At 43.2% G+C, this 27857-nt stretch overlaps 1 protein-coding gene across 1 annotated transcript in view; it reads right to left on the bottom strand.

The window, feature by feature from the left end:
- LOC117831924 (protein shisa-6-like) overlaps positions 1-25535 on the bottom strand; it is a 164096-nt gene extending 138561 nt beyond the window's left edge. The window contains exons 1-3 of the mRNA XM_034710831.1: positions 25471-25535; positions 24091-25016; positions 7782-7930 (exon numbers count right to left, since the gene is read on the bottom strand). Coding sequence (XP_034566722.1) covers positions 7782-7930; positions 24091-24650 — 709 coding nt within the window. The 5' untranslated portion in view covers positions 24651-25016; positions 25471-25535. The remainder of the gene's footprint in view (positions 1-7781; positions 7931-24090; positions 25017-25470) is intronic.
- Positions 25536-27857: the final 2322 nt, after the last annotated feature.

Here is a 27857-nt window from a genome sequence, read left to right as displayed (position 1 = left end):
AACACTGTAGATTAATACTGATGACATCAAATCTATGAAAGAACATATATGGAATTATTTAATTTTTAAAAAAGTGTTAAACAAAGCAGAATATGTTTTGTATTTTAGATTCTGTAAAGTAGCCCCCTTTTTTCCTTCATTACAGCTTTGCACACTCTTGGTATTCTCTCAGTCTGCTTCATGAAGTGGTCTCCTGGAATGGTTTCTAATTAACATGAGCCTTGGTCAAGAGTTCATTTGTAGAATGACTTGCCTTCTTAATGTGTTTGAGACCATCAGTTGTGTTGTTCAGAGGTAGGGTTAGCACACAATGGATAGCCAGATTATGGCAAAACCAGATTATTTCATAGATTTGATGTCTTCAGTATTAATCTACAATGTTGAGAATAATTATAATAAATAAAAATGAATGAGAAGGTGTGTCCAAACTTTTGACTGGTAGTGTAAGTACCTAAACTAGTTGCCAGAGAGTCCAGGTGCAGCTTACGTTAGCTCTGCAGACCAACAAGAAGCCACTCCATCCAACCAGCCTCGATTTAAAATCACCAACAGATCCACAATCAGTGAGCCAGGAAGGACTTATCACACCGATTGCAGGGTATGTTGTGTGCTTCCCATATCAACTATGAGTCAGCTTCTTTCAGGGGACTATATAGCACAAAAGGCAGGGTTATAATGCAGTAACTCAGTCACTTATTGGTAGAAGTAACTAGAACATGTGAGTACAAAAAGGGTGTCAAACAAAGATATAACTTCCTCAAACTGTGCTTTTAAAAAGAGGTGTGAAACGTCATTCAGAGAGGAGAAAGGACAGATGCAGGCCTTCGTTTGTTGTAGTTGTTTAAGACAAACATACGGCGTTACAGATGGGAGCGCTCACAGCAGAACTAGTTTCAATGCAACGCAAAGTTAAGTCTGAAAATTCCCTCACTGCCTCCAAAATAAACGAAACACCTTGAGCTACGGGAATGACGCATCCATTATAGATATGATGACTCGGACCAACAAAAAAAGGTCTCTTTAATTCACCGTTGTCATAAATTTGTCATAAAATGTGAGTCACGTCTTCCCTGGAGTGCCTCCGTCCCTGCTTGTGCATCCTCCACGCCCTCCCCCTTCCTCTGAATCCTTCTTCATTCAAAAGCATTCACCCTTGCAATGTGACGTCCTGTTGCTCCTCACTGGGCACACAGTGAGAGGCTGATATGACACAGGTTGGACAATGAAGACATCTTTTCTGTGGGTGGTATGATATCAAGAACAATGTGTGGCTCTGTTAATCACTCAGAGGAATGATCGTTACTCTGTGTTTGCACTTAAAAACACACACACACACACACACACACTGCGGCCTGCAATGTGCACTGTGTTCAGCCAATCAGGAGCAAGCCAAACCTTTGTTAACTTTGACTTTTACATTTGTACATTGTTCCATTAATGATTATCTGAAAGGCTTTGTAATCATTTTGAATGCAAAAGAAATTTTAAAAATCCCTGAAAAATCAGGCACCCTCGTATCTTAAAGAGCTTGAAGTGCCCTGTTACCCCTCTAGAACTCTACGCTCCCAACATGCAGGCTTGCTAGTTGTACCTAAAATCTCTAAAAGTAGTATGGGAGGTAGAACCTTCAGTTATCAGGCCCCTCTCCTTTGGAATCATCTACCAGTCAGGGTCCGGGAGGCAGACACCCTCTCCACTTTTAAGAGTAGGCTTCAAACTTTCCTTTTTGATAAAGCTTATAGTTAGAGCTGGATCAGGCTTGGACCAGCTTTTGTTATGCTGCTATAGGCTTAGACTACCGGGGGAACTGGCGCACTGACACACTGGGATCCTAGCTCAATCCCCTTCCCCCAAACCCCTTCATTACTTACTTTAACTCTACCTGTCCCATTAAAGTTACTAACCATAGACCTTTCTGGAGTCCCTGAGCTCCATTGTCTCGTAGATTCCTCTGAGCTGCCGTAGACGTCCTCCTGCTGCGGACGTGCTGGACTCCAGCGGCAACAGCTTCTACTACTCGTCTCATCACTATCACTTCTCTCTCTTACTCCCCTCTATCTGTCTTTCCAGACCCAACTCAGTCTCAGCAGATGGCTGTCTAACATGAGTCTGGTTCTGCCTGAGGTTTCTGCCTGTTAAAGGAAGTTTGTCCTCGCCACTGTAACTATCTAAATACTGTGATGTGCAATGCTCATGATGGATTAAGGTGGGGTCAGACTGAGTCTTACCCTGTCTTGGTGTTGGGTCTCTGTTCATTATTTGACATAGAGTGGTCTAGACCTGCTCTGTTTGTAAAAGCGTCTTGAGATAACGTTTGTTGTGATTTGGCGCTATACAAATAAAGATTGATTGATTGCTCATGCACACCTTCTACAGAGGCACCATCCAGAGCATTCTCAGCAGCAGCATCACTGTGTGGTACGGGGGGCCTGCACTGCGTCCTGCCTGCACCAAGTTCCTGGATGTGCACATCACTGAAGAAAAAGCTAAGGCCCCTGCCCCCATCATGCTAGTTGTACCTAAAATCTCTAAAAGTAGTATGGGAGGTAGAACCTTCAGTTATCAGGCCCCTCTCCTTTGGAATCATCTACCAGTCAGGGTCCGGGAGGCAGACACCCTCTCCACTTTTAAGAGTAGGCTTCAAACTTTCCTTTTTGATAAAGCTTATAGTTAGAGCTGGATCAGGCTTGGACCAGCTTTTGTTTTGCTGCTATAGGCTTAGACTGCTGGGGGAACTGGCGCACTGACACACTGGGATCCTAGCTCACCCCCTTCCCCCCAACCCCTTCATCACTTACTTTAACTCTGCCTGTCCCGTTAAAGTTACTAACCATAGACCTTTCTGGAGTCCCTGAGCTCCCTTGTCTCGTAGGTTCCTCTGAGCTGCCGTAGACGTCCTGCTGCGGACGTTCTTGACTCCAGCGGCAACAGCTTCTACTACTCGTCTTATCACTATCACCTCTCTCTCTTTCTCTTAACTCAGTCTCAGCAGATGGCTGTCTAACATGAGTCTGGTCCTGCTGGAGGTTTCTGCCTGTTAAAGGAAGTTTTTCCTCACCACTGTAACTAGCTAAATACTGCGATGTGCAATGCTCATGATGGATTAAGGTGGGGTCAGACTGAGTCTTACCCTGTCTTGAAGTTGGGTCTCTGTTCATAATTTGACATAGAGTGGTCTAGACCTCCTATGTTTGTAAAAGCGTCTTGAGATAACGTTTGTTGTGATTTGGCGCTATACAAATAAAGATTGATTGATTGATTGATTGAAAAGACTCTTGGGCCTTGAAAATAGCTCTAAAGAAAGATTAACAACTGGAGAAAAGAATAATGAATATGAATAATGGAGACACAGGGTAGTAAAACCTAAGACACACTTTTAGTGCTCTAGATTTTGTTTCCTTTTTTGTTCTGTACACATCTATTTTAGAAAGATTGAAAATGATCCAGTGGTTTTTTTTTCTGGTTGGGGGGTAAAGGTTTAGTTGGTGCAGTTTGGTCTGTATCGTCTTTCATGTTGTTTCTCTGGAGGAAGTTAGAGTTCCTTTAAATGGAGCTCAGGGTCGGATTAGCAGGGCCAGCTCACCTTGAGATGAAATTGAGCTGCGGCCCCCTGTGGATGCCCTCAATTCTGCCCACTCGTAAGCACAATGCTGCCTACAAAATAGTCTGAGAGGAAAAAACAACAACAACTCAGGGCCATCCTGTGGGGATTCTTCCCTCTTTATTCAATTGGTCGTTCACCTGTGAAATGCTCATGCTCAAAACCATGCCATCATAATTTAATATTCCCATGGCAAGGATTCAGCCATGACCTCACGTTTAACATCCTGTGTTTTCTCTTATGTGTTTCCTTATTTGGAATGATTGAGGGATACATTTCAGTGTTTGTCAGTCAGAGGATGATGAGGCAGAAATAGTAAAAGTCTCTCTTCAACACTTAAACCATGCACTCCTTAAATACCCTCAATCCCACAAGCTGGGACTCTGTATAAAATGTTAATTAAACACAGAATTTGATAAAAATGGAACAGATTGAAACCCTTTATTCAATTGAAAATAGTGAAAAGACAAGATTTAAAATGTTAAAACTGAAAAACTTTTGTTTATGGAGAGAAAATCCATCAATCCATCCATTAGCTTGACCGCTTATCCCGTTAGGGGTCACGGGGGGCTGGAGCCTATCCCAGCTGGCTTCGGGCGGAAGGCAGGGTACACCCTGGACAGGTCGCCAACCAATCACAGGGCTAACACAGAGAGACAGACAACCATTCACACACACACTCACACCTACGGGCAATTTAGAGTGATCAATCAACCTGAGCATGTTTTTGGACTGTGGGAGGAAGCCGGAGTACCCGGAGAGAGAACCCACGCATGCACGGGGAGAACATGCAAACTCCACACAGATAGGCAACCGCCCTGCCGGGGATTCGAACCAGGAACCTTCTAGCTGTGAGGCAACAACGCTACCCACTGCACCACCGTGCAGCCTGGAGAGAAAATACTCATTTTAAATTTGTGTCAGCACATGGGCATTCTTACCACTGTGTTTGATCACCTCTCATCTTAACAACACGGTTTTACTCCCCACGTCTGCAGATTTGAAGATCTAGTGGATGATTTTTATTTATTATGGATAAGTGTTAGCGCTAGTTAGCATAGCTACATAGCTACAAGTCGTAGTTGTAGCTGTGTACCAAGACAGACGTCTACATACTGACAAATAAAACAACAAGAAACACTAAATCTGTGACCAATCCTTCAGAAAGGTCCTGCTGCAGGCGCCTCTCCGTCAGGATCAGATTCAGGATCAGATTCAGAGGGTTGAAGTAACGTGATCTCTGAGCAGCCGTGTATATTCAGCCAACATGTAAACATTAGATCAACGTGCTGGAGAGCCGAGGCACATCCACTTCCTGAGGGGGCGTGGTCAGAGGGAAAACAGACCGTTCTGAACAGGGCTGAAGAAGAGGGCTTTTCAGGAATGCCACAATCTGATTTCAAAGTGTTTTTTGAGCATAAACTTTAAAGACATGTTTTGGGGACCTCTTAGACCAATATATATTGATGAAAAAAGCGTGATATGTCACCTTTAATGGTTCCATTGCAAGGGGCACCATGGGTAAGTGACTTTCACACAGATGAGTGGGATTCTGGAGCAAAAAAGTATTAACCTGATCCATGACCCTGATTAAACCAAACAAGTAGCTAAATAATGAATTTGCAGATCTGATTATGAAATCCAATTACACTCCAGAAGTTTGACATTTTCCTCCCAACTCTCCAAGTTCAAAGTTAATTCTTAAAGTATTAGCAGTGAGAGTTACTTATAGATAGTGGGAAAGGGACATTCATTATTCCACAATGTTAATTCTATAAATAATGCAAAAAGCCAAACAAAGAGATCATCGAGGACATCATGGGTGGCATAAGCTCCTTTTCTGTGGAGAAACAATAACTCCTGAGAGCTGGGCGGTAATCTTTCCAACACTTCAACGATAAATGAAAGGTTATAATTCCTCAGAAACGTGAGAAAGGACGCTGGAACAGCCTTTATTAGCTCTTCTCTGACACAGTCCTCCATGCTGGGTGGCACTGGTAGATGTAGTGGTGTTGGAGAAGAGGGTTTGAGGCAGAGTGACACATAACACTGTTGAATCTGGGACACCATACTAGGGCACTTAACGAATGAGCTGATCCCTGGAGCCGGGATCTGGAGACCGCCGGATAAAAGTAGGAAGAACAGCCTGGCACGACAGAATTATCTCTCTGGACAAAGAGCTCGGCAGAAGAATATGATGATAATTTGCATCCCAATTTTGGGCCAATGCTGAGTAGGCTTATGGGACTGCAGCGTGAGGGAGATGAGGACTCAGCCTGGGCATGAGTGCTTTTAATTGACTATATATATATTTTTTTTCCTTTTGCTGTATGTTTCCACTTAAGGAAGATTGAAGGAAAAGCTTATAAATCTCAGCCTGCCCATGTATTTCAGTGGATGTCAATCAAATGTTATAGCAGATTACGGAGCAAGAAATACATCATCAGAATTCCTCCATGTGTTTGTATTAAGGCTTTCAAAATTGCTCCAAAATGACTTTGGAATATTCCCTCTAAAAAAAAACATAGGTTCAAACTATTTGAATATCTATATTTGCGCATTATGTCAATAACAGGTGGAGAAACTAATACAAGGAGACATAACTACTTGTATAGGTATTTATATTTCAGATTTAACACGCCTAAAATACCTACACATGACAAAACAAGTAAATGACCTAATGGTCTACACCGTAGACCAGGGGTGTCAAACTCATTTTCACTGAGGGCCACATCAGCATTATGGTAGCCCTCAAAGGGCCAGTTCTAACCAGTGTTAATTTTGGTGGCTATTTTAGATTTAGTCTTAGTCTTTAGATGAAAATGCCTGTTTTAGTCAAATTTCAGCCTTTTCAGCCCTTTATAGTTTTAATCTAGTTTTAACTCAAAACATGTCACTCCTTTAACACCATTGTGTAATATCGCAAGTGAAATAATTCAGCCTGTCCCTACAAAAAATTCAAAAGCAAACATTCTTGATGTGACCACCGTGACTATTTTGATTCTCTTGATTCACTGAAAAATGCCATGGAAGGACTGTATTGCACATTTACGACGGTCCTTGAATGCACCTCGCAGCAACAGAGGCACTGGACAGACAGTCAGTTCACGGCACTCTGAAATGCATCTGCATCTTTCAACAAGGAGTTGATCCAAACTTACTGAATGTGTCTGATGTTTCACTAAACTGGATTAAATCAAGCTGTAGATGTGGAGCTTTTTACGGTAATGGGGGCAAAAATGTTAAACCTCAAATATTTAACAGACATCCCCCGGTTGTGTCTTTGTCACTAACGCACACCGGGGGGTAAAAATTATCACTGAAGATGAGACAGATGCATGGAGGTGAGGAGAGCTGGTTCATAAAGCACACCTGCTGCAGGTAGAGACCAAGCTAACACTGAGCCCACATGTGACACATGTGATGTAGGGTCTTAGGCCTGACAGGTTTATTTGCCAAAAACACAAGACAGTCCACATGTGAAGAAGACAGTCCACATGTGAAGAAGACAGTCCACATGTGAAGAGGCCAGGCCACATGTGAAGAAGACAGTCCACATGTGAAGAAGACAGTCCACATGTGAAGAGGCCGGTCCACATGTGAAGAGGACAGTCCACGTGTGAAGAGGCCAGTCCACATGTGAAGAGGCCAGTCCACATGTGAAGAGGCCAGTCCACATGTGAAGAGGCCAGTCCACATGTGAAGAGGACAGTCCACATGTGAAGAGGCCAGTCCACATGTGAAGAGGCCAGTCCACATGTGAAGAGACCAGTCCACATGTGAAGAGGCCAGTCCACATGTGAAGAGACCAGTCCACATGTGAAGAGGCCAGATCTCTTTTTATTCACTATGTTCCCAGTGGAGGTAAAGACGTGTTCAGAGTGCACTGAGGATCCAGGGAAGGAAAGATTTCTCTCTGCCGTCTCCTTCATGCTGTGCATGTGTGACTCCTGAGACCTGTCCCTGACCCGTCATGCAGTGTGCCCACTCACAAAGCAGCCGCCGATGTGTTTTTTTCCACAGTGGAATATTAATTTTCACAATCAAATCTCTGTTTTTTTTTAATATTTGAATATATATTCAAATTTAGAACATTTGTTGACAGCCCTAGTATGTATAAAGGAGGTTTTTGAGCAGAAACATAGTGTTTCCTGTTCAGAGTGGTTTCCATGTCACTCACCGTGGTTGGAGTGAACAGGTGTGTAATGATTCTTCAAAGTTCGGACTGGCGTCTCGTCTTTGGGCGACCCATCAAGTGCTGCAAGGTTTTCATGTTCAAACTGAGATATTGGAACCGGTCCTTGTTGCCTCAGGATGTCTGCCAGGGCTCTGAAAGGAAATCACACAAAAGAAGAAAAAAAAAAGAAAGTAAACTGGAATGTTTTCCAATTACCAACATGTTCTTTCTTTTTCTTTCTTTCCCCCTCTTACAGCTCACAATCCTCCTAAAGGTCCTTCTAATTCATTTAGCTACAGCTCCAATTTGAATCAAAGAGGCTGGGAGCCACGCAGAGAGGAAATCCTAATTACACCCAGAGTCACAAGGGGAGTTAGATTTTCAATAGCATGGTACACAAGGTACAGCAGAGTCCTATTTAAGTGTCGGGCTCCAGCTCAAAGCCCATTTATTACAAGTTACGGTAATGTCCTGCTTTTGGAGCCACAAATAAAAGCAGTACCTCACAGTGTTTCCTCGAGATGGGGAAACAGCACCGCATCATCTTAAGGGAAATGAAGCAGCTATAAGTGTGTCAATGTCAACCTAAAGCAACCGCACATTCCACTTTTCCCTAACTCTGTGACTTTGGGAGATACACTGTATATTAATAGCATCTCGCTGCCAGGATGAGCGCACTTAAAGCCGCTTTCTTTTCACAGATGGAGGCGACCTGGTTTAAATTGTCCTAGTTGGCTGCTGTAGTTGGAGCTAGAGGAGTTTGCTGAAACAGGTCTGACTTTAAACGTGTTTTAAGAATAAGGACCAACTCTTTGCCAAGAAAGTAAAACCTAAGAAATACAATACGATGTACAGTATCTCACAAAAGTGAGTACACCCCTCACATTTCTTCCTGCAAACAATCTGCAAAAGACAAGCAGACTAAGGACATGGATTACTGGAACCATGTCTTGTGGTCTGATGAGACCCAGATAAACTTATTTGGTTCAGATGGTGTCAAGCGTGTGTTTGGGCAACCAGGTGAGGAGTACAAAGACAAGTGTGTGTTGCCTACAGTCAAGCATGGTAGTGGGAGTGTCATGGTCTGGGTCTGCATGGGTCCTGCCGGCACTGGGGAGCTACAGTTCATTAAGGGAACCATGAATGCCAACATGTACTGTGACATACTGAAGCAGAGCATGATCCCCTCCCTGCAGAAACTGGGCCACAGGGCAGTACTCCAACATGATAACGACCCCAAACACACCTCCAAGACGGCCCCTGACTAGCTAAAGGAGCTGAGGGTGAAGGTGATGGAGTGGCCAAGCATGTCTCCAGACCTAAACCCTATTGAGCATCTGTGGGGCATCCTCAAACGGAAGGTGGAGGAGAGCAAGATTTCGAACATCCACCAGCTCCTTGATGTTGTCATGGAGGAGTGGAAGAGGTCTCCAGTGGGAACCTGTGAAGCTCTGGGGAACTCCATGCCCAAGAAGGTTAAGGCAGTGCTGGAAAATAATGGTGGCCACACAAAATATTGAAACTTTGGGCCCAATTTGGACACTTCACTTAGGGGTGTACTCACTTTTGTTGTGGTTTAGACATTAATGACTGTATGTTGAATTATTTTGAGAGGACAGCACATTTACACTGTTATACAAGCTGTACACTGACTACTTTACATTATATCAAAGTGTGATTTCTTCAGTGTTGTGTGTGACAATCAACCCCATAGTGTGACAACCAACCCCATAGTGTGTGACCACCAACCCCATAGTGTGTGACAACCAACCCCATAGTGTGTGACAACCAACCCCATAGTGTGTGACAACCAACCCCATAGTGTGTGACAACCAACCCCATAGTGTGTGACAACCAACCCCATAGTGTGTGACAACCAACCCCATAGTGTGTGACAACCAACTCCATAGTGTGTGACAACCAACCGCATAGTGTGTGACAACCAACCCCATAGTGTGTGACAACCAACCCCATAGTGTGTGACAACCAACCCATAGTGTGTGACAACCAACCCCATAGTGTGTGACAACCAACCCCATAGTGTGTGACAACCAACCCCATAGTGTGTGACAACCAACCCCATAGTGTGTGACAACCAACCCATAGTGTGTGACAACCAACCCATAGTGTGTGACAACCAACCCCAGTCTTTCCTGTGACCTTCATGGCAGTCTGCACCAGGAGAGAGAGCTTGGTTTTGAGCTGAACAGAGAGGTACAAATTTTTACTTCTGATTGATTAGATATGAAAATATGAACAATATGTGAAATGTGAAGTTATACTGTGTCCAATTTTAAGTTGGTAAAAATCTAACTATTCTACCTCTTCACACGTTCATATGTATTTTTGGTTAAAAAGTGTTTTCCAAAGAAAAGAAAGGAAAGGACAAGAAGTGACGATAACAGTAGTATAAAATAATAATGTTAATAGTAGATGGAAATAAGAGGGAACACATTAAATATTGACAAATACATTCCCCTTAAGACAATGTGTCGAGATGGCAGGTAGAGTGTTTCTAAGTCTGGAGACACTAATAATGCAAAGGCTTCGTCATCCTTTGCAATGAGCCGAGAGCTCAGAATAAGCAGCAGAGCTCCATGTACTGATCCAGGGGGCAATAGATTAGGAATATTCTCCTGTGCAAAGCCATTCCTGGACATTAAAGTAAGCAATAGGATTTGAAATTAATGTAGAACCCAAGAGGGTTTTGTATACAGCAGAGGAGGATGTTAACTAAAAAGAGCAATGGGCTAAGAATGGATCCATGGGGAACGCCTCAATCCATCTGAATTACAGAGACATGAATCCAAACTTCTCTAACATATACTATGAAAAGACCGAAACTATCCATCCATTATCTATACCACTCATCCCATTCAAGGCTGTGGTGACAGCTGGAGCATATCCCAGCTGTCCCCCCCGGACAGGTCCCGAGCCTATCACAGGGCTAACACAGACAGACAACCAGTCACACTCAGGCACTCTAGTGTCATCAATAAGCTAAACAAGCATGTTTTTGGTCTCTGGGTGATCGCTGCAGTCCTTGGGGAATCCATGCATGCACATGGAAAGTAACAACAGTGGTGACAACTTCACCACTGTGCAGCCCAGACCACAACCAACAGAGAATTGAACCGTCTAAAGAGTTTTATGTAGGTCCATGTAACCTGGAAAGTATGTTTAGCAAAACACACAATCTTGCAGTCTTTTCACAACCACAACCACAAATTTGACAATGTATAAGATGTCAGGAATAAAACATATCCTAGCATTAAACTAGCTATTGTTGCCATTAGTGTGAACGTTTGCCCTTCCTATCATATTTTGAAAAAGACACCATTACTTTAGCGAAATGCCTTTAACCTTGAATTTTGCTCTTCGCGTCACTACCATTACCTTAGCTAGCATTGCCATTAGCTTGGAATTGACACTTCCTGTCATATTTTGAAAACTACTCTAGTTTACATCGTTGTAAACCTTGATTTTTGTTTTCTTTCTTATTATATTGCAGCCCAATATCGCTCCAGATGTAGGGGAGAACGGGGTTGGTTGTCACACGGGTTGGTTGGTTGGCACACTCCTTATATCTCGCCACCAGAGGGCACTGTCTCTCAAATTGGGGGATGGACATTTCCAGAATTAGGATCAGAGCTCACCTACATAGTCTTCTCTGGAGTAAGACAGCTGAACTTGAGGTGAGAGGACTTTTTCTGTTTTTCATGTCAAATTGTAAACATTCAGCTCCTCAGTATTCCTCTTCTAGGCTTTGAAACGATGGGTTTATAACAAAGCAAGTGTTACCCTTAAGGGTGAGGGGAAAGCTTTAGCTTAGAATTTTATGAGCTAGCTAACTAGTTGTTAGATGGTTGTTAGCCTTGATGCTGGCAAAAAAATCCAGTTGGGGTTGGTCGTCACATTCTCTTTGGGGTTGGTTGTCACATTTAACAACCAACCCCATGTTGGCAAAATCATGTATGGTGAAATGAGTTGGAGTTTGCAGACCCTACATGTGCCATCACTGTAACTCAGACAGTGACTGCATGTAGCCTAGTTGAGTCGGCCATTATTGTTACGTCTATTTGTTTTGTTCTTTATGTTGTTATATAGGCTGCCCTAAAGATGTGTTTCCTGTTCATGTTCATGTTCATTTTATGTTAAAATGCATTAAGTTATGTAGGCCTATCACTTGTCAGTGCAATTAAACTTTCAAATTTAGTTCTGCCTTCTTGCCTTTTTAAAAAGGTTTTTCCCATTGAAATACCATTGTGACAACCAACCCCATAGTGTGTGACTTCCAACCCCATAGTGTGTGACAACCAACCCCATAGTGTGTGACAACCAACCCCATAGTGTGTGACAACCAACCCCATAGTGTGTGACAACCAACCCCATAGTGCCTGACAACCAACCCCATAGTGTCTGACAACCAACCTCATAGTTTGTGACAACCAACCCCATACTGTGTGACAACCAACCCCATAGTGTGACAACCAACCCCATAGTGTGACAACCAACCCCAAAGTGTGTGACAACCATCCCCATAGTGTGTGACAACCAACCCCATACTGTGTGACAACCAACCCCATAGTGTGACAACCAACCCCATAGTGTGACAACCAACCCCATAGTGTGTGACTTCCAACCCCATAGTGTGTGACAACCAACCCCATAGTGTGTGACTTCCAACCCCATAGTGTGACTTCCAACCCCATAGTGTTTGACTTCCAACCCCATAGTGTGTGACAACCAACCCCATAGTGTGTGACCACCGACCCCATAGTGTGTGACAACCATCCCCATAGTGTGTGACAACAAACCCCATACTGTGTGACAACCAACCCCATAGTGTGTGACAACCAACCCCATAGTGTCTGACAACCAACCCCATAGTGTGTAACAACCAACCCCATAGTGTGTGACAACCAACCCCATAGTGTGACAACCAACCCCATAGTGTGTGACTTCCAACCCCATAGTGTGAGACAACCAACCCCATAGTGTGTGACAACCAACCCCATAGTGTGTGACAACCAACCCCATAGTGTGTAACAACCAACCCCATAGTGTGTGACAACCAACCCCATAGTGTGTGACTTCCAACCCCATAGTGTGAGACAACCAACCCAATAGTGTGTAACAACCAACCCCATAGTGTGTGACAACCAACCCCATACTGTGTGACAACCAACCCCATAGTGTGTGACTTCCAACCCCATAGTGTGTGACAACCAACCCCATAGTGTGTAACAACCAACCCCATAGTGTGTGACAACCAACCCCAAAGTATGTGACAACCATCCCCATAGTGTGTGACAACCAACCCCATAGTGTGTGACAACTAACCCCATAGTGTGTAACAACCATCCTATGATGGGGTTGGTTGTCACAATGTGTCAGAGTGTCTTTGATAGTTATTTGCCTCTTTGTTAGAATGAGTTGGAAAATGAGAGGGATGCACATTTCAAGCCAACACCTTAAGCTTCAATTTAATGTAGGAATGACTATTGAGAGATGTTTTGATGATGAGCAACCATCAAAACAGTAAAAAGTGTGACAACCAACCCCGTTCTCCCCTACTGTCCATTGTCTTTCAATCAATCAGTTAGCAATCTGGCTGCCTACCATCCCATGACCATGATTTATTCACATTGACCAGCTTTAGTCCTTGTGACAAGGCCATATTAATTTATTTTGTACATTTCCCTGACAAACTAAACATTATACTAAACCTAGCTATTACTTAGAACAGAAATTCACACTGCAATGCTGCAGTTTCTTGTGTTTTATTGTTAAAGTCATCTACTTCTACCAATGTTTCTTTAAAAAGCTCAACTCACCTGAAAATGTTGGTTAGAAAACTAAAGAGTAGACTTCCTTTGCAAACTTTGACTTTTTATTATTGTTCTGCTATTTTCGCCCATCAACGGGCGCCTTTGCTTTCTACCTCAGCTTTCCAGTCCTTCAATTGGAAAACAAAGCAGTATCCTCCCCACGTAGCCAGCTTAAATTGGTTTGCTCTGCAGAAGTTGATCAATACAGCCTGTTCAAATCACTGGCTTTAGCTCTCACTCCACATTTCTTGTGTTTCGGTGAAGGTCACAGACCAAACAGCAAAGGTCTGCCAACAGCTCAGTATTCTGCTCACATTCCTACCCCTCAGCCACAGAGGTAGGAGTCTAAATTACATTAAAGAAGCACCGGAAATTTACACAGAGGCTTGAACATTTTAGGAGGAGTAGACCCCTGCCAAATCTAAAGCTAATCCCATGTTCCACTACTTCTTTTCAGTCACGGTTTGTCAGGATGAATGTCTGCTGCCAGCTTCTGAGGTCTATTCCAGCAGACATCATTATAACAAGTCCATGTGCCAAAAAATACACAAAATAAAAAACATCAGTGAGCACTCAGTAAACCATGCCTTCTTATTCAATCACCCCATCTAATCTTTTGTGGCTACCCCTGATAGTATTTAGCACTCCAATGTTCGCCCCATGGCAAGGACAGAAGAGCACAAACACAAACTTCACCCTCACTTCAGTTCCAAACACAGAGATGGGAAAAGTGCTGCATCATGAGCTTTTGTTGTCTCAAACACCAGTATTATGAAGTCCCATGAGTCCAAACATTTATCAAAAAAGCTGACCGAGCCAAAGTTTTTGAAAAGACACTTAAAGCAATCAGCGGAGCTTAAATTGAATCTATTACTGGCCTGATAAAGGAGCTCCATTGTGCTGTTGTCAGGGCAGGAAGTTTGGGGGAAAAGAAACTAACAGGAACATGTCAGAGTGTTGTCTGAGGCTGAGTAATCTCCTTTGACATTTCCAAAGCAGCAGGTGCCAGAGTTGAATGACCGAAGCATAACAATGCACAATTATTTTCATATCTTTAAGTCAATGCCAGACATCCTCCTCTGCTCTGTCCATAAAAGACTCCTGATAATTGCAGGTGACTCAAGTGACTCCTGGGTAAGAGCAATGACTAACTGTATGATTTTATTTTCCACCAGTGGGTGAGAAACGTGCAATTTCATTTAGACCTAACCCTGGATAAAAAAATCCATTTATCCCTTTATATGTTTTCATCACCTGCTGCAGTGGGGATGGAGAACCTTCCAGCATGCACCACACAAAAGAGTACCCGGGTAGTTCAATCCAGTCTTACACAAAAATGGAACACAATGTTCTTTTTCACTGTTTGCACTGATACCTATGAAAGCAACCCACTACAGTGAGTTGAATCTCGTGTGATCGCAATACCATGTATTTGATCACAGGTAGAGATCTAAGATCCACGGTCTGAAACTATTAAAAAACAAAGTGTGTGTATCTCTCAGGAGATTGTTGTTTGTGTCCAAAAAGAGACAAAAGATGAGAATTGTGAAATTATTTCAGCACACTATATAAGCTTTTCTCATCTTTACCATGTAGAGCTTTGCCTGTATCTAACCAAGTCATTTTAGTGTATAATGGTACCTCGATATAGACACTTAATGGTCCCTGAATACAGACCTGACCAAATGAAAATAAAGTGAGATATTGGGCGTTTTTTACAGGGTACCCAGAAAGAGTTCTTACCTCTAATGAATAAGATGGAAAACAGGCCTACATAGGTGCTAAATGGGAACCTTGGGACAAACCCCAAACAGTCCCCATGTGAAGGGCTGAAGGGTCCTTAGAAACATACTTAACAACCTTTGTCAATTGAGGAAAACCAACTTTTGAATTAGTATCAGGGGTGTCTTTATATATATACTACAAGGTACCAAGACACAGACCTTACCAAATAATGGAAATAAGAAATGAACAGACTCCAAATGGGTATATAGGTACAGACCTTATTTTGTGTAAAGTAAAGATAAGTACTCCACATTTTTATGAAAACATACCATTCCAAGCTGCCTAGACTTGTGTTTCCTGTTCATGTTCCTTTCTCATTTTCTGTTAAAATGCATTAAGTTATGTAGGCCTATCACTCAGTGCAATTAAACTTTCAAATTTAGTTCTGCCTTCTTGACTTTTTAAAAAGATTTTTCCCATTGAAATACAATTGTGACAACCAACCCCATAGTGTGAGACAACCAACCCTTAAGTGTGAGACAACCAACCCCATAGTGTGTGACAACCAACCCCATAGTGTGTGACAACCAACCCCATAGTGTGTGACAACCAACCCCATAGTGTGTGACAACCAACCCTTAAGTGTGTGACAACCAACCCCATAGTGTGTGACAACCAACCCCAAAGTGTTTGACAACCAACCCTTAAGTGTGAGACAACCAACCCCATAGTGTGTGACAACCAACCCCATAGTGTCTGACAACCAACCCCATAGTGTGTGACAACCAACCCCATAGTGTGTGACAACCAACCCTTAAGTGTGAGACAACCAACCCCATAGTGTGTGAAAACCAACCCCATAGTGTGTGACAACCAACCCCATAGTGTGTAACAACCAACCCCATAGTGTGTGACAACCTACCCCAAAGTGTGTGACAACCAACCCCATAGTGTGTAACAACCAACCCCATAGTGTGTGACAACCAACCCCATAGTGTGTGACAACCAACCCCATAGTGTGTGACAACCAACCCCATAGTGTCTGACAACCAACCCCATAGTGTGTGACAACAAACCCCATAGTGTGTGACAACCAACCCCATAGTGTGTGACAACCAACCCCATAGTGTGTGACAACCAACCCCATAGTGTGTGACAACCAACTCCATAGTGTGTGACAACCAACCCCATAGTGTGTGACAACCAACCCCATAGTGTGTAACAACCAACCCCATAGTGTGTGACAACCAACCCCATAGTGTGAGACAACCAACCCTTAAGTGTGAGACAACCAACCCCATAGTGTGTGACAACCAACCCCATAGTGTGTGACAACCAACCCCATAGTGTGTGACAACCAACCCCATAGTGTGTGACAACCAACCCTTAAGTGTGTGACAACCAACCCCATAGTGTGTGACAACCAACCCCAAAGTGTTTGACAACCAACCCTTAAGTGTGAGACAACCAACCCCATAGTGTGTGACAACCAACCCCATAGTGTCTGACAACCAACCCCATAGTGTGTGACAACCAACCCCATAATGTGTGACAACCAACCCTTAAGTGTGAGACAACCAACCCCATAGTGTGTGAAAACCAACCCCATAGTGTGTGACAACCAACCCCATAGTGTGTAACAACCAACCCCATAGTGTGTGACAACCTACCCCAAAGTGTGTGACAACCAACCCCATAGTGTGTAACAACCAACCCCATAGTGTGTGACAACCAACCCCATAGTGTGTGACAACCAACCCCATAGTGTGTGACAACCAACCCCATAGTGTCTGACAACCAACCCCATAGTGTGTGACAACAAACCCCATAGTGTGTGACAACCAACCCCATAGTGTGTGACAACCAACCCCATAGTGTGTGACAACCAACCCCATAGTGTGTGACAACCAACTCCATAGTGTGTGACAACCAACCCCATAGTGTGTGACAACCAACCCCATAGTGTGTAACAACCAACCCCATAGTGTGTGACAACCAAATAAGAAATAAGAAATGAACAGACTCCAAATGGGTATATAGGTACAGACCTTATTTTGTGTAAAGTAAAGATAAGTACTCCACATTTGTATGAAAACATACCATTCCAAGCTGCCTAGACTTGGCTGAAACACTTAGGCTCATATCACTGTGGCAGAGCTTAAATCTTCTGGCACTAACATGAATCAAATCAAGAGACCAGCAGTCCTCCAGAGTCATAACGTACAGAAGTGAACTCAAATCACAATCACAAGGCTTTCTCTGAGGTGTGTTCCAGGACACAAGTGCAGAAGGCGTAACAAAATAAACATAATAGCCAACATTTGTAAATTCTTCAGTGCTTCCTTGATGTGGAGAAACACATTGCGGAGCCATTTGTTTAAGACCAAAACAGCCACAGGAAGTGTTTTTATGCTTCTTTTACGCTCATCGAGCATTTCACTGACCACTAACGGCGCCCTGAAGGGCCGGGAAGTATTGTCAATGTAGAAGCAAACGCTCATATCAGGACGATCACTCATTATGGCTTTCAGTGGCATTTACTCGAACCCTCTGGGGACGCAAAACACCCCCCACCCCTCCACTGGGACTGATGCAGAATGGGGTTTGTGCAGCCGAGAGAGGTATTCAATGTTGACATTTTTTGACTGGACAGCTCTGGGGAGGAGAGTAATGGCATGTGTTAAAGGTCACGAACCATTGTGAACTCATGATAGAGCGGCTGCAAGTTACATTTAAGTATAAATCAGTGGTGTCTGTGAGATAGATTTCTACTTACAAGAAGAAGGAAAACACAGACATGTTTTTACAGTACACATTTAAATGCATTTTTCTCATTATTGTCGTGGAATTTTCATAATCTTATATATATGTATGTAAGGATGTTTAACTATTGTATTCTTTCAGTCTAAATGTCATGTTTAGAGTAACTTGTTTCCTATGTCGTCTGTGACGGGTGAGATAGTGTCAGGGTAGTAGTCAAGGTCTCTCCCCCTGCTCCCGTCTTTATCTATGTGTTATGGCCGACTTACTGTCTCCAGAACTAGAGCACAGGTCTTCTTCTTACTTGTTGTGTTCCTATAGTCCAAACCTGGTTATCTAACTTTAGTGTCGTCTTCAGAGGGAATAAATACCATGCCAAGGGTTTTGTCTGGCAGAACTGACTTGGCATTGCACTGCACTCTCCTGCCTGTGTACTGTTATGTTATTTCTCCTTGATCAAGTTCTACATAAACTATTTCAACGTAAGCCGTCCGAGTCTCCTGAGTCTTCTGTGTCCAGTGTCCAGTTTGTTGCTGAATTCCGTCACAAATTGGCGTCACGAACAGGATCTTAACGGCAAAGACTGGTAAGTGCAAACTTTTATTTGCTTTACCGTGTCTGAGTCTGACAAGATCTAAAAGAAACTGTAAGTGGGATTTAGAATTCTAAACTTGACACATAGTGACAGTAGTGAATTGGTAATTGCTGTATATTGATATTTTTTTTAAAGGTGACATATCACTCTTTTTTCATCAATATATATTGGTCTAAGAGGTCCCCAAAACATGTCTTTAAAGTTTATTGCTCAAAAAAACACTTTGAAATCAGATTTTGGCATGCCTGAAAAACCCTCTTTTTCAGCCCTGCTCAGAACACTCTGTTTTCTCTCTGACCACGCCCCCTCAGGAAGTGGGTGTGGCCTCGGCTGTCCAGCACGTTGATCTAATGTTTACATGTTGGCTGACTATACACGGCTGCTCACAGACCCACGTTATTTCAACCCTCTGAATCTGATCCAGAATCTGATCCTGACGGAGAGGCGCCTGCAGCAGGACCTTTCTGAACAGATTTAGTGTTTCTTGTTGTTTTATTTGTCAGCATGTCGACGTGTGTCTTGGTACACAGCTACCAACATGTAGCAATGTGACTATGCTAACTAGCGCTAGCACTTATCCATGATAAATAAAAATCATCCACTAGATCTTCAAATCTGCAGACGTGGGGAGTAAAACCGACCTTTGTGTTTATTAAGACAGCCTACAACTAGCATGCCTCCCTCCTAAGCTCCTTGTTAGCACACATGTGTGCAGGGAATGAAAAACGGAGGAGGGGTTGAGTTGTATTTTATGCAGTCTATGGGCTGAACAAGCTCCGAGCTCTGACTTCCTGTTGCAGACCGGATGGCGTTGTGACGTATGAAAAACACTGAAAACTGAAACGGAAACGTTCTGTTTTCTGTGTCTGTGCCTTTAAATGAGAATGAGCTCTCTGACCACGCCCCCCTCAGGAAGTGGATGTGGCCTCGGCTCTCCAGCACGTTGATCTAATGTTTACATCTTGGCTGCTCACAGACCCGTGTTACTTCAACCCTCTGAATCTGATCCAGAATCTGATCCTGACGGAGAGGCGCCTGCAGCAGGACCTTTCTGAAGGATTGGTCACAGATTTAGTGTTTCTTGTTTTATTTATCAGTATGTGGACGTGTGTCTTGGTACACAGCTACAAACATGTAGCTATGTGGCTATGCTAACTAGCGCTAGCACTTTTCCATGAAAAATAAAAATCATCCACTAGATCTTCAAATCTGCAGACGTGGGGAGTAAAACCGACCTCTGCCAGAAAGGCAGCGGGACCTTTCTGAACCATTGGTCACAGATTCTGTTACTTGTTGTTTTATTTGTTCGTATGTTGACGTGTGTCTTGTTACACAGCTACAGCTACGACATGTATCTATGTAGCTACGACATGTAGCTATGTGGCTATGCTAACTAGCGCTAGCACTTTTCCATGATAAATAAAACTCATCCACTAGATCTTCAAATCTGCAGACGTGGGGAGCCAACCGACCTTTGTGTTTATTAAGACAGCCTACAACTAGCATGCCTCCCTCCTAAGCTCCTTGTTAGCACACATGTGTGCAGGGAATGAAAAACGGAGGAGGGGTTGAGTTGTATTTTATACAGTCTATAGGCTGAACAAGCTCCGAGCTCTGACTTCCTGTTACAGACCGGATGGCGTTGTGACGTATGAAAAACACTGAAAACTGAAACGGCTGGTTTCAGCACACATTTACAGAAAGGTGGAGAAATCAGAACAGGGGCAGAATGGATTCTTTTCATTTTCAGGGGGTTTGTAGACAGGGACACATATTTCAGGGAGAGAACCATTAAAAAGTCCATTTTGCATGATATGTCACCTTTAAAACGCACCTCTTTGCACTGGCTTTTAATACCTATTGAGCGAGACATCCTACATTTTTTGTTTTTATTTATTGTGGCTTTTTTCTTGTTATCTACTGTGTTTTTGATATCTGTTCTACTACTACTATTTATTTTTTTTGATTGTGTTTTATCTTGTACAGCACTTTGGCCAACTGTGGTTGTTTTTTTAAACCTGCTATATAAATAAAGTTGACTTGACTTTGAAGTATCTGATGTTACCACATAAGATTAAGTATATGTTGCTAGTCTGTGTGGTTTAAAATAAGTCCAGGGACCCACAAGAATGAGTTACAATAGTAGGCTCCAGAAGTCTCTAGGAATGGCCTTAAAAAAGATCACCTTTGACCTAGGTAAATGTATCTTTAAATAGTGTATATCACTGCGCGCTGAGGTTTGTCACGGGTTGCAAACGCCTCACTCACCACTGTGAGCTTTATGTCAGAGCCGACTGGCCATCCCTGAGTGTGCGCAGGCAAACACATTGGCTTCATCTAATTTACAAATGTCTACTTGGCTTGGTCCCAATGTATTTATGTGTTTATCTTCAGAGCACATCTCTCCAGTGTTAGCTTCTCTACACTGGCTCCCAATAAAATGTAGAATAGAATTTAAAATCCTTCTTTTAACCTACAAAGCCCTTAAAAATCAGGCACCCTCGTATCTTAAAGAGCTCATAGTGCCCTATTACCCCTCTAGAACTCTACGCTCCCAACATGCAGGCTTGCTAGTTGTACCTAAAATCTCTAAAAGTAGTGTGGGAGGTAGAACCTTCAGTTATCAGGCCCCTCTCCTTTGGAATCATCTACCAGTCAGGGTCCGGGAGGCAGACACCCTCTCCACTTTTAAGAGTAGACTTAAAACTTTCTTTTTTGATAAAGCTTATAGTTAAGCTGGATCAGGCTTGGACCAGCTTTTGTCATGCTGCTATAGGCCTAGACTGCCGGGGGAACTGGCACACTGACACACTGGGATCCTAGCTCACCTTCTTCCCCCCAACCCCTTCATCACTTACTTTAACTCTGCCTGTCCCATTAAAGTTACTAACCATAGACCTTTCTGGAGTCCCTGAGCTCCCTTGTCTCGTAGATTCCTCTGAGCTGCTGTAGACGTCCTCCTGCTGTGGACGATCTGGACTCCAGCTGATACGGACGTGCTGGACTCCAGCGGCAACAGCTTCTACGACTCGTCTCATCACTATCACCTCTCTCTCTTACTCCCCTCTATCTGTCTTTCCAGACCCAACTCAGTCGAGGCATGATGGCTGTCTAACATGAGTCTGGTTCTGCCTGAGGTTTCTGCCTGTTAAAAGGAAGTTTTTCCTCACCACTGTAACTAGCTAAATACTGTGATGTGCAATGCTCATGATGGATTAAGGCGGGGTCAGACTGAGTCTTACCCTGTCTTGGTGTTGGGTCTCTGTTCATAATTTGACATAGAGTGGTCTAGACCTCCTATGTTTGTAAAAGCGTCTTGAGATAACGTTTGTTGTGAATTGGCGCTATACAAATAAAGATTGATTGATTGATTGATTGAGAGATCAGGAAGTCACTATGCCTTGCGCTCCTGCGACACCTTGCGGATGTGTGTTCCCCGTGTTCGGACAGAGTTCGGTAAGAGAGCGTTCAGTTTTGCTGCTCCTACTGCTTGGAATAAACTCCAGAAGGACTTGAATCTGTCGGATCTCACCTCTCTGGACACCTTTAAGTCTATCTTAAATGAAAGACAGACCCCAGAACTGTGCCTGTGTTTTTAAAATGCTGTTTTACATTCACAATCTGCACTTTACTTGAAAATAAGTTGCACTTTTTAAATTATTATTGTTTGCTTCTACATACTGTCTGCATATATGTTCCATGTTGTTGAGTTGTGCCATTTATTCTGACGTGTGCTGCTGACCTCTTGGCCAGGTCGCCCTTGAAAATGAGGTCTTGACCTCAATGGGACTTATCTGGTTAAATAAAGGTTAAATAAAAAAAAGAAAAAATGGTTGACAGTGACAGCTGATGTCTTTGTAAATACTCAGAACAAGGAGTTCGTAAATGGAGTCAAATAGCAGCTAACTTGAAACTTGTGTTGAAGAGTCCATATATGTGTATGTTTGAAGGACACCCTCATTCTAATTTGAGTGCACCTTCATAGTATTTAAGCCAGAACTTGGAGACAGAAGAGAGGCGACTTCATCTGGCCCGGTCGTCCTCCAAGCAGTCGCGATGCTTGTTACTGATGCTGATGCTGTTTGATTGTAATAAATCTGATTATTATCCAAACTGGCCAGTGTCACGAAGTTCATTCTACATCTACACATCACGGGCTGTTAAGATACGACAACTTCCACAAACCTGACGATACATGTGTAACTGGATCGTCATGAGGACGGTGACCTCACTGCGGCGTTGGATGACTTAGAGAGGGGAGCATGTACAGTATGCAGAGTTATGCGCCAGGGGTTGTGTCAGCCTGATTCTGTGCAAACTGGAGATCAGTTCAACATCTTTTTTTTTTCTCAGTAAGACGATACAGGAGTGATGGAGAGACGCAGCAGACAGCTCCCAGAATATAAGGGTCAGTATCATTAAGAATCCTGCTGGCCCACTTAAAGCTGACAGACCGGCACACCGTGTACTTTTACGGCGTGAAACCATGCGTTCTGTACATATATGAAGCTTCTCAGCTTTTTAACCCACGTCCACTTAAACACACCCAGAGGACTACTTTGTGTAGTCCTTGATAAATGTATTACACCATATTCATTTTTCATGATATGGTCAATTTATTTCACTCATTGGTTGAACTCTGATTGAATCCACAAAGTTCAAACGTATTGGAGTCAAAAGCACAGAAACCTGCCTTTGCTTTTCTTTATCATGGAACACATTATTGAATCCATGTTTTCTGTGGGTGCGTGGTTTAAGTGCCACACACTTACTTACTTACTTACTTACTTACTTACTTAAAGAGGTTAGGGGCACTCCCTTAGTCATCATGTAAGAGAGGCAGATTTACACAAGTGTAGTTTTACACAACATGCAAATGAACTAACTATTAGAGGACATGGTTGCTCTTTTTTGGTGACATTAATTCATAACTCACACAGTTTTCAGAAGAAATGAGTACACACTTTGCAGTTTTTACACACATTAGACTTCCAAAATTATACATTTTTAACATGCACTGACATGATTCATGATTTTTTGTATTTAATGTAATGTTATATTGTGTTTAGTGTGTTATAATAAAAGTGAATCTGATTGTTTTATGATAACTGACTCTGATTTGCTTTGCAGTTTCAGTGACTCATTCACCTGAACACTGATCATCTCAAAAATGTTGGACAGCTGATGTTTAAAGACTTAAACAATTATATTTTATTACATGAATTCAACACAAAAATATTAAAAACAGTCCTTTTTAACTATAAAAACACAATCCAGTGTCATACATTGTTTTTTTCTTAGTTTCCTAAGCAATTAACGTGGCTCAATTAAGCTGATGTCACCTTATGTGTTCACGTGAATGATGCAAAGACCAGAGTATGTAACTGTTATCAGATCTTACCTGTGCACGTTCATCTCCTGCGGAGGCTTGGTCGCTTTATCATAGGCAACTTTAACAGAAATCCCAATGGCGATGATGAGCGCAATGACCCCGCACGTGATGTACACCGTGGTGTTGGTCTGGTCCAGCTCCGGGTCGTACGTGTCACCTGTGGGCGCAGGTGACGGGGGCTGGGTTTTGATCCAGTCCGGGGTGTTGTAGTTGGTGCAGATCCTCTGCTCCAGCCGCTTGCCGCGGTCCGCGCAGCAGAAGCGCAGGAAGCAGCTGCCGCAGCAGAAGCGGTGGTCGGTGTTGTTGCACGCGAACTCTTTGTCGTACTGGCCGCTCACGTCGTAGTAGCCCAGGCAGGTGTCGTGCTGCACCGAGGGAGCCTGGACCTGCGTGATCCTCCCTGGCGCGGCGGCAACCAGCGGGATCGCGGTGGTGCTGCCGTTGACCTCCTTCACCTTCGTGTTCCTCCGCGGCGGAGTTTTGTTCTTTTTATTTGCGATGGAGGTGCACAGGACATTCAGCGGGTCTAAGTAAATCAAAAGCAGCAGAAGGAGCTTTATCCCCATCATTTGAGGACGCGCTGGTGTTTGTTCTTTGGCCTCCACTCTCTTTTTTTTATCTGTCCCTTTTGAGTCTCACTCTTCCACTTCTTACCGAGTGGAGCTTCTGGCTTGGTGTTTCTTCATGGCATGTACTCCTTTACGCGCCAACACGCAGGACTTTGACTGGCAGATTTTGAGCTCCTCGCAGTTAAAACGCATCCTCTGACTTTGCTCTCGTCCAGTGCAGATTCTCTCTTTCTGATAAAAGTTTGCTTTGACCACGATTTCTCTTTGAGCTTGGTCTCAGAGACGCGGAAAGACCCTAAGTCCTGCAGGGGACTCTCTCTTTTCTTTACCATGAGCTGCTGATCTGGATCGAAGTTGGTAGTTTCTCTGTGGAGAATAGAGGCATGCAGAGAGGGGTTTAGGGGGTAAAATACGAATTCGTGGTACTATGAGAAACTTTTTTTTAACACAGAGAAACAGAAGAAGGAAGAAGTCTAATCAAATAATTGGCTCTGAGTGAGATGGAGACTTTCAGCACCACGGACAGCGCCCCAAGTTTCCATTTGGATGTTTGGAGCGCGTCAGCGTCAAAAAAAGTAAATGTTTTAGATCTTTTTCTGTCTCAATCCCAACAAAAACATAACAAAATACTGAAACAACTCGAAAATATACTTTCTTTAAATTCAAAATGATGCAAAATGAGCCGATTTGGAGCTTTCCCCCCGCGTATTTACGCACAAACTTACTTTTAATCCGACTCGCTGAGAGGAAACGAAGGATTAACTTCTTTCAAATATAGATTGCGTAAAGTAAAGTAGAGGAGAAGAGGAGGATGACTTACCGGGTAGACGGTGGCCGGTAACGGGGTTGTCTCAGCCACTGCCACTGAATCTAAGAGTCTCAGCAAGACAAGAGGCGAGACCTCTCTCTCTCTCTGTCTCTCTCTCTCTCTCCTCTCCGGCCCGCCTCCCTCCACCTCTCTCTCTCCTCCCCCTGCCCACGTCACACACACATACACAGGTACTTCAGTTAATTATCAATCGGCTTGTTTCAGTCACGTGCCCCCAGGCTTGATTCGATAACTCGTGGAGGCGTTTAAAATAAATAAAAAAACATATGTGTATTAGAAGTTGTCTGCACGCGGCGCTGCTGCTGCTGGTGGTGGTGTACATCCACGCATCAGTGAACACAAGCTGCATCCACTCACAAGTCACCAAGCACGTCCAGTGTGTGTGTGTGTGTGTGTGTGTGTAAAGGCAAATGTAAAAGGAGCATGCACACTCAATTCAAATTCTAAGTCGTGAGCCTGGCAGTGAAGAGGTGGAAATTAGAGCCTAATTTTGACATTCAAAAGCTAATCAGTAGATTACAGTAACACTGTAGATTAATACCAAAGACATCAAAACTATGAAAGAACATATATGGAATTATTTAATGAACAAAAAAGTGTTAAACAAAGCAGAATATGTTTTATATTTTAGATTCTGTAAAGTAGCCCCCTTTTTACTTCATGACAGCTTTGCACACTCTTGGTATTCTCTCAGTCTGCTTCATGAAGTGGTCTCCTGGACTGGTTTCTAATGAACATGAGCCTTGGTCAAGAGTTCATTTGTAAAATGACTTGCCTTCTTAATGTGTTTGAGACCATCAGTTGTGTTGTTCAGAGGTAGGGTTAGCACACAATGGATAGCTCTATTTGACTACTGTTGTAATCCAGATTATGGCAAAACCAGATTATTTCATAGTGTTGATGTCTTCAGTATTAATCTACAATGTTGAAGATAGTTAAAATAAATAAAAAGCATTGACTGAGAGTGTATGAAAAGTAAACCTTCCAGAATAAATGAGTCCATCTCTCGAGGCGTCACAAGGAGAACAACTTGCAGCGAAAGGTTAAAGTTAGTTCTGAAAAAGTCCAGTTTCCACTTTTGATGGTGTTTTAATGCTATTCACTTACCTGGTGAAATCTGGTTGTACCAGCTGGCGAATTCAGCCACATTAAAACATCACACACAGGTAATGTGACAGCAAGAAGAAATCATTCTGAACTGACTTTCAGATACTTTGCTGTCATTGCCTGAACTCCTCTGTTCTCCTCCTCCTCTCAGTTATTACCCGGCGTGTCAGAGCTCATCCATCTGGTGTGCAGAATAAAACCTCTGCCAACATTTATTTGTCTTCAGCAGCCTGAGTGCTGTTTGATCAAGGTGAACGCTGCTGGACCAAGGCCCACTGTTATTACTTTTATAGCAGAGGTTCCATGTGGACTATGATTATTATATTCGTGTGAGCCGTTTAAGCACATCGAGGTTGATCCTAAATAGCCACCTGTCTCTACCGTACGTAGTCGTCTTTAAAAATAGAGACAGGCTGAACCAAGACAAAAAAAACTCAATTTGATGGATTCATATTTGCATTTTGGGCATATTAATAATAAAAAGTGATACAAAATGGAGCGACGCCTGTGAGCTAGTTCAGGCAGACAACTCGAGCTGCAATGCCATACACGTCACATGTCCCACTCTCATAACCATCATCCAATCCTGCCCTCTGCCTCTCAAATTGGCGGTCTATTTAAACTGGGGAAAATCTCCCATCTCTCCCTCTGCCTGTCAACGCCTCTGCTGCTGCATGCCTATTGCTGATATTTTCTTCTTCCCCCAGCCTCCCCAGCTTCCACCTGCAGGCTCTGGGGGTGTTTAGTATGTTGTGCTCATCACTCCTCAATGTTTGCATGTAAACTTATCTGCAGGGAGTGATGAGGCCGGAGCCTGGGCGCCAAACATGAATATGTATTTGCTGCTACAATAAACAATTTAAACGTGAGTTGTCTGACTGAAATATGAAAAATAAACCTCAGCAAACTTGGGCCAAATTCCTCCAGATTCGTGTCCAGTCCGTCTCCGATCCGTCACGGCACCGGATCTGATAGGTTTCTATTCTAGTCAATGTGTTAACTTCCACTGGATCCGCTCCATTGCGCTCCGGCTGCATCTCTGATCCAGCAGGTTGGAGTCCTCCGGATCAGACACACGAGACTTCTATTTTTGCAGGGTGCTGGAGAACGACGCATCAGTCTCAACAGAGCAGATGGAGCGGGACAGGAAGTCAGGAGGCAAAACCAAATGACAACATCCTGTTAATTTTCAGAATAAAACACTCTGTGTTATCACCAGATCGTATTTCACTTAACTACAACAACAAACCAAAGTCATGATGAGCGGAGCC

This window comes from Notolabrus celidotus, chromosome 20 (genome assembly GCF_009762535.1).
Source record: "Notolabrus celidotus isolate fNotCel1 chromosome 20, fNotCel1.pri, whole genome shotgun sequence".
In the NCBI taxonomy this organism is placed as follows: Eukaryota; Metazoa; Chordata; class Actinopteri; order Labriformes; family Labridae; genus Notolabrus; species Notolabrus celidotus.
Note: the sequence above shows the minus strand (reverse complement) of the source record. Positions and strands in the feature narration are given on the sequence as shown.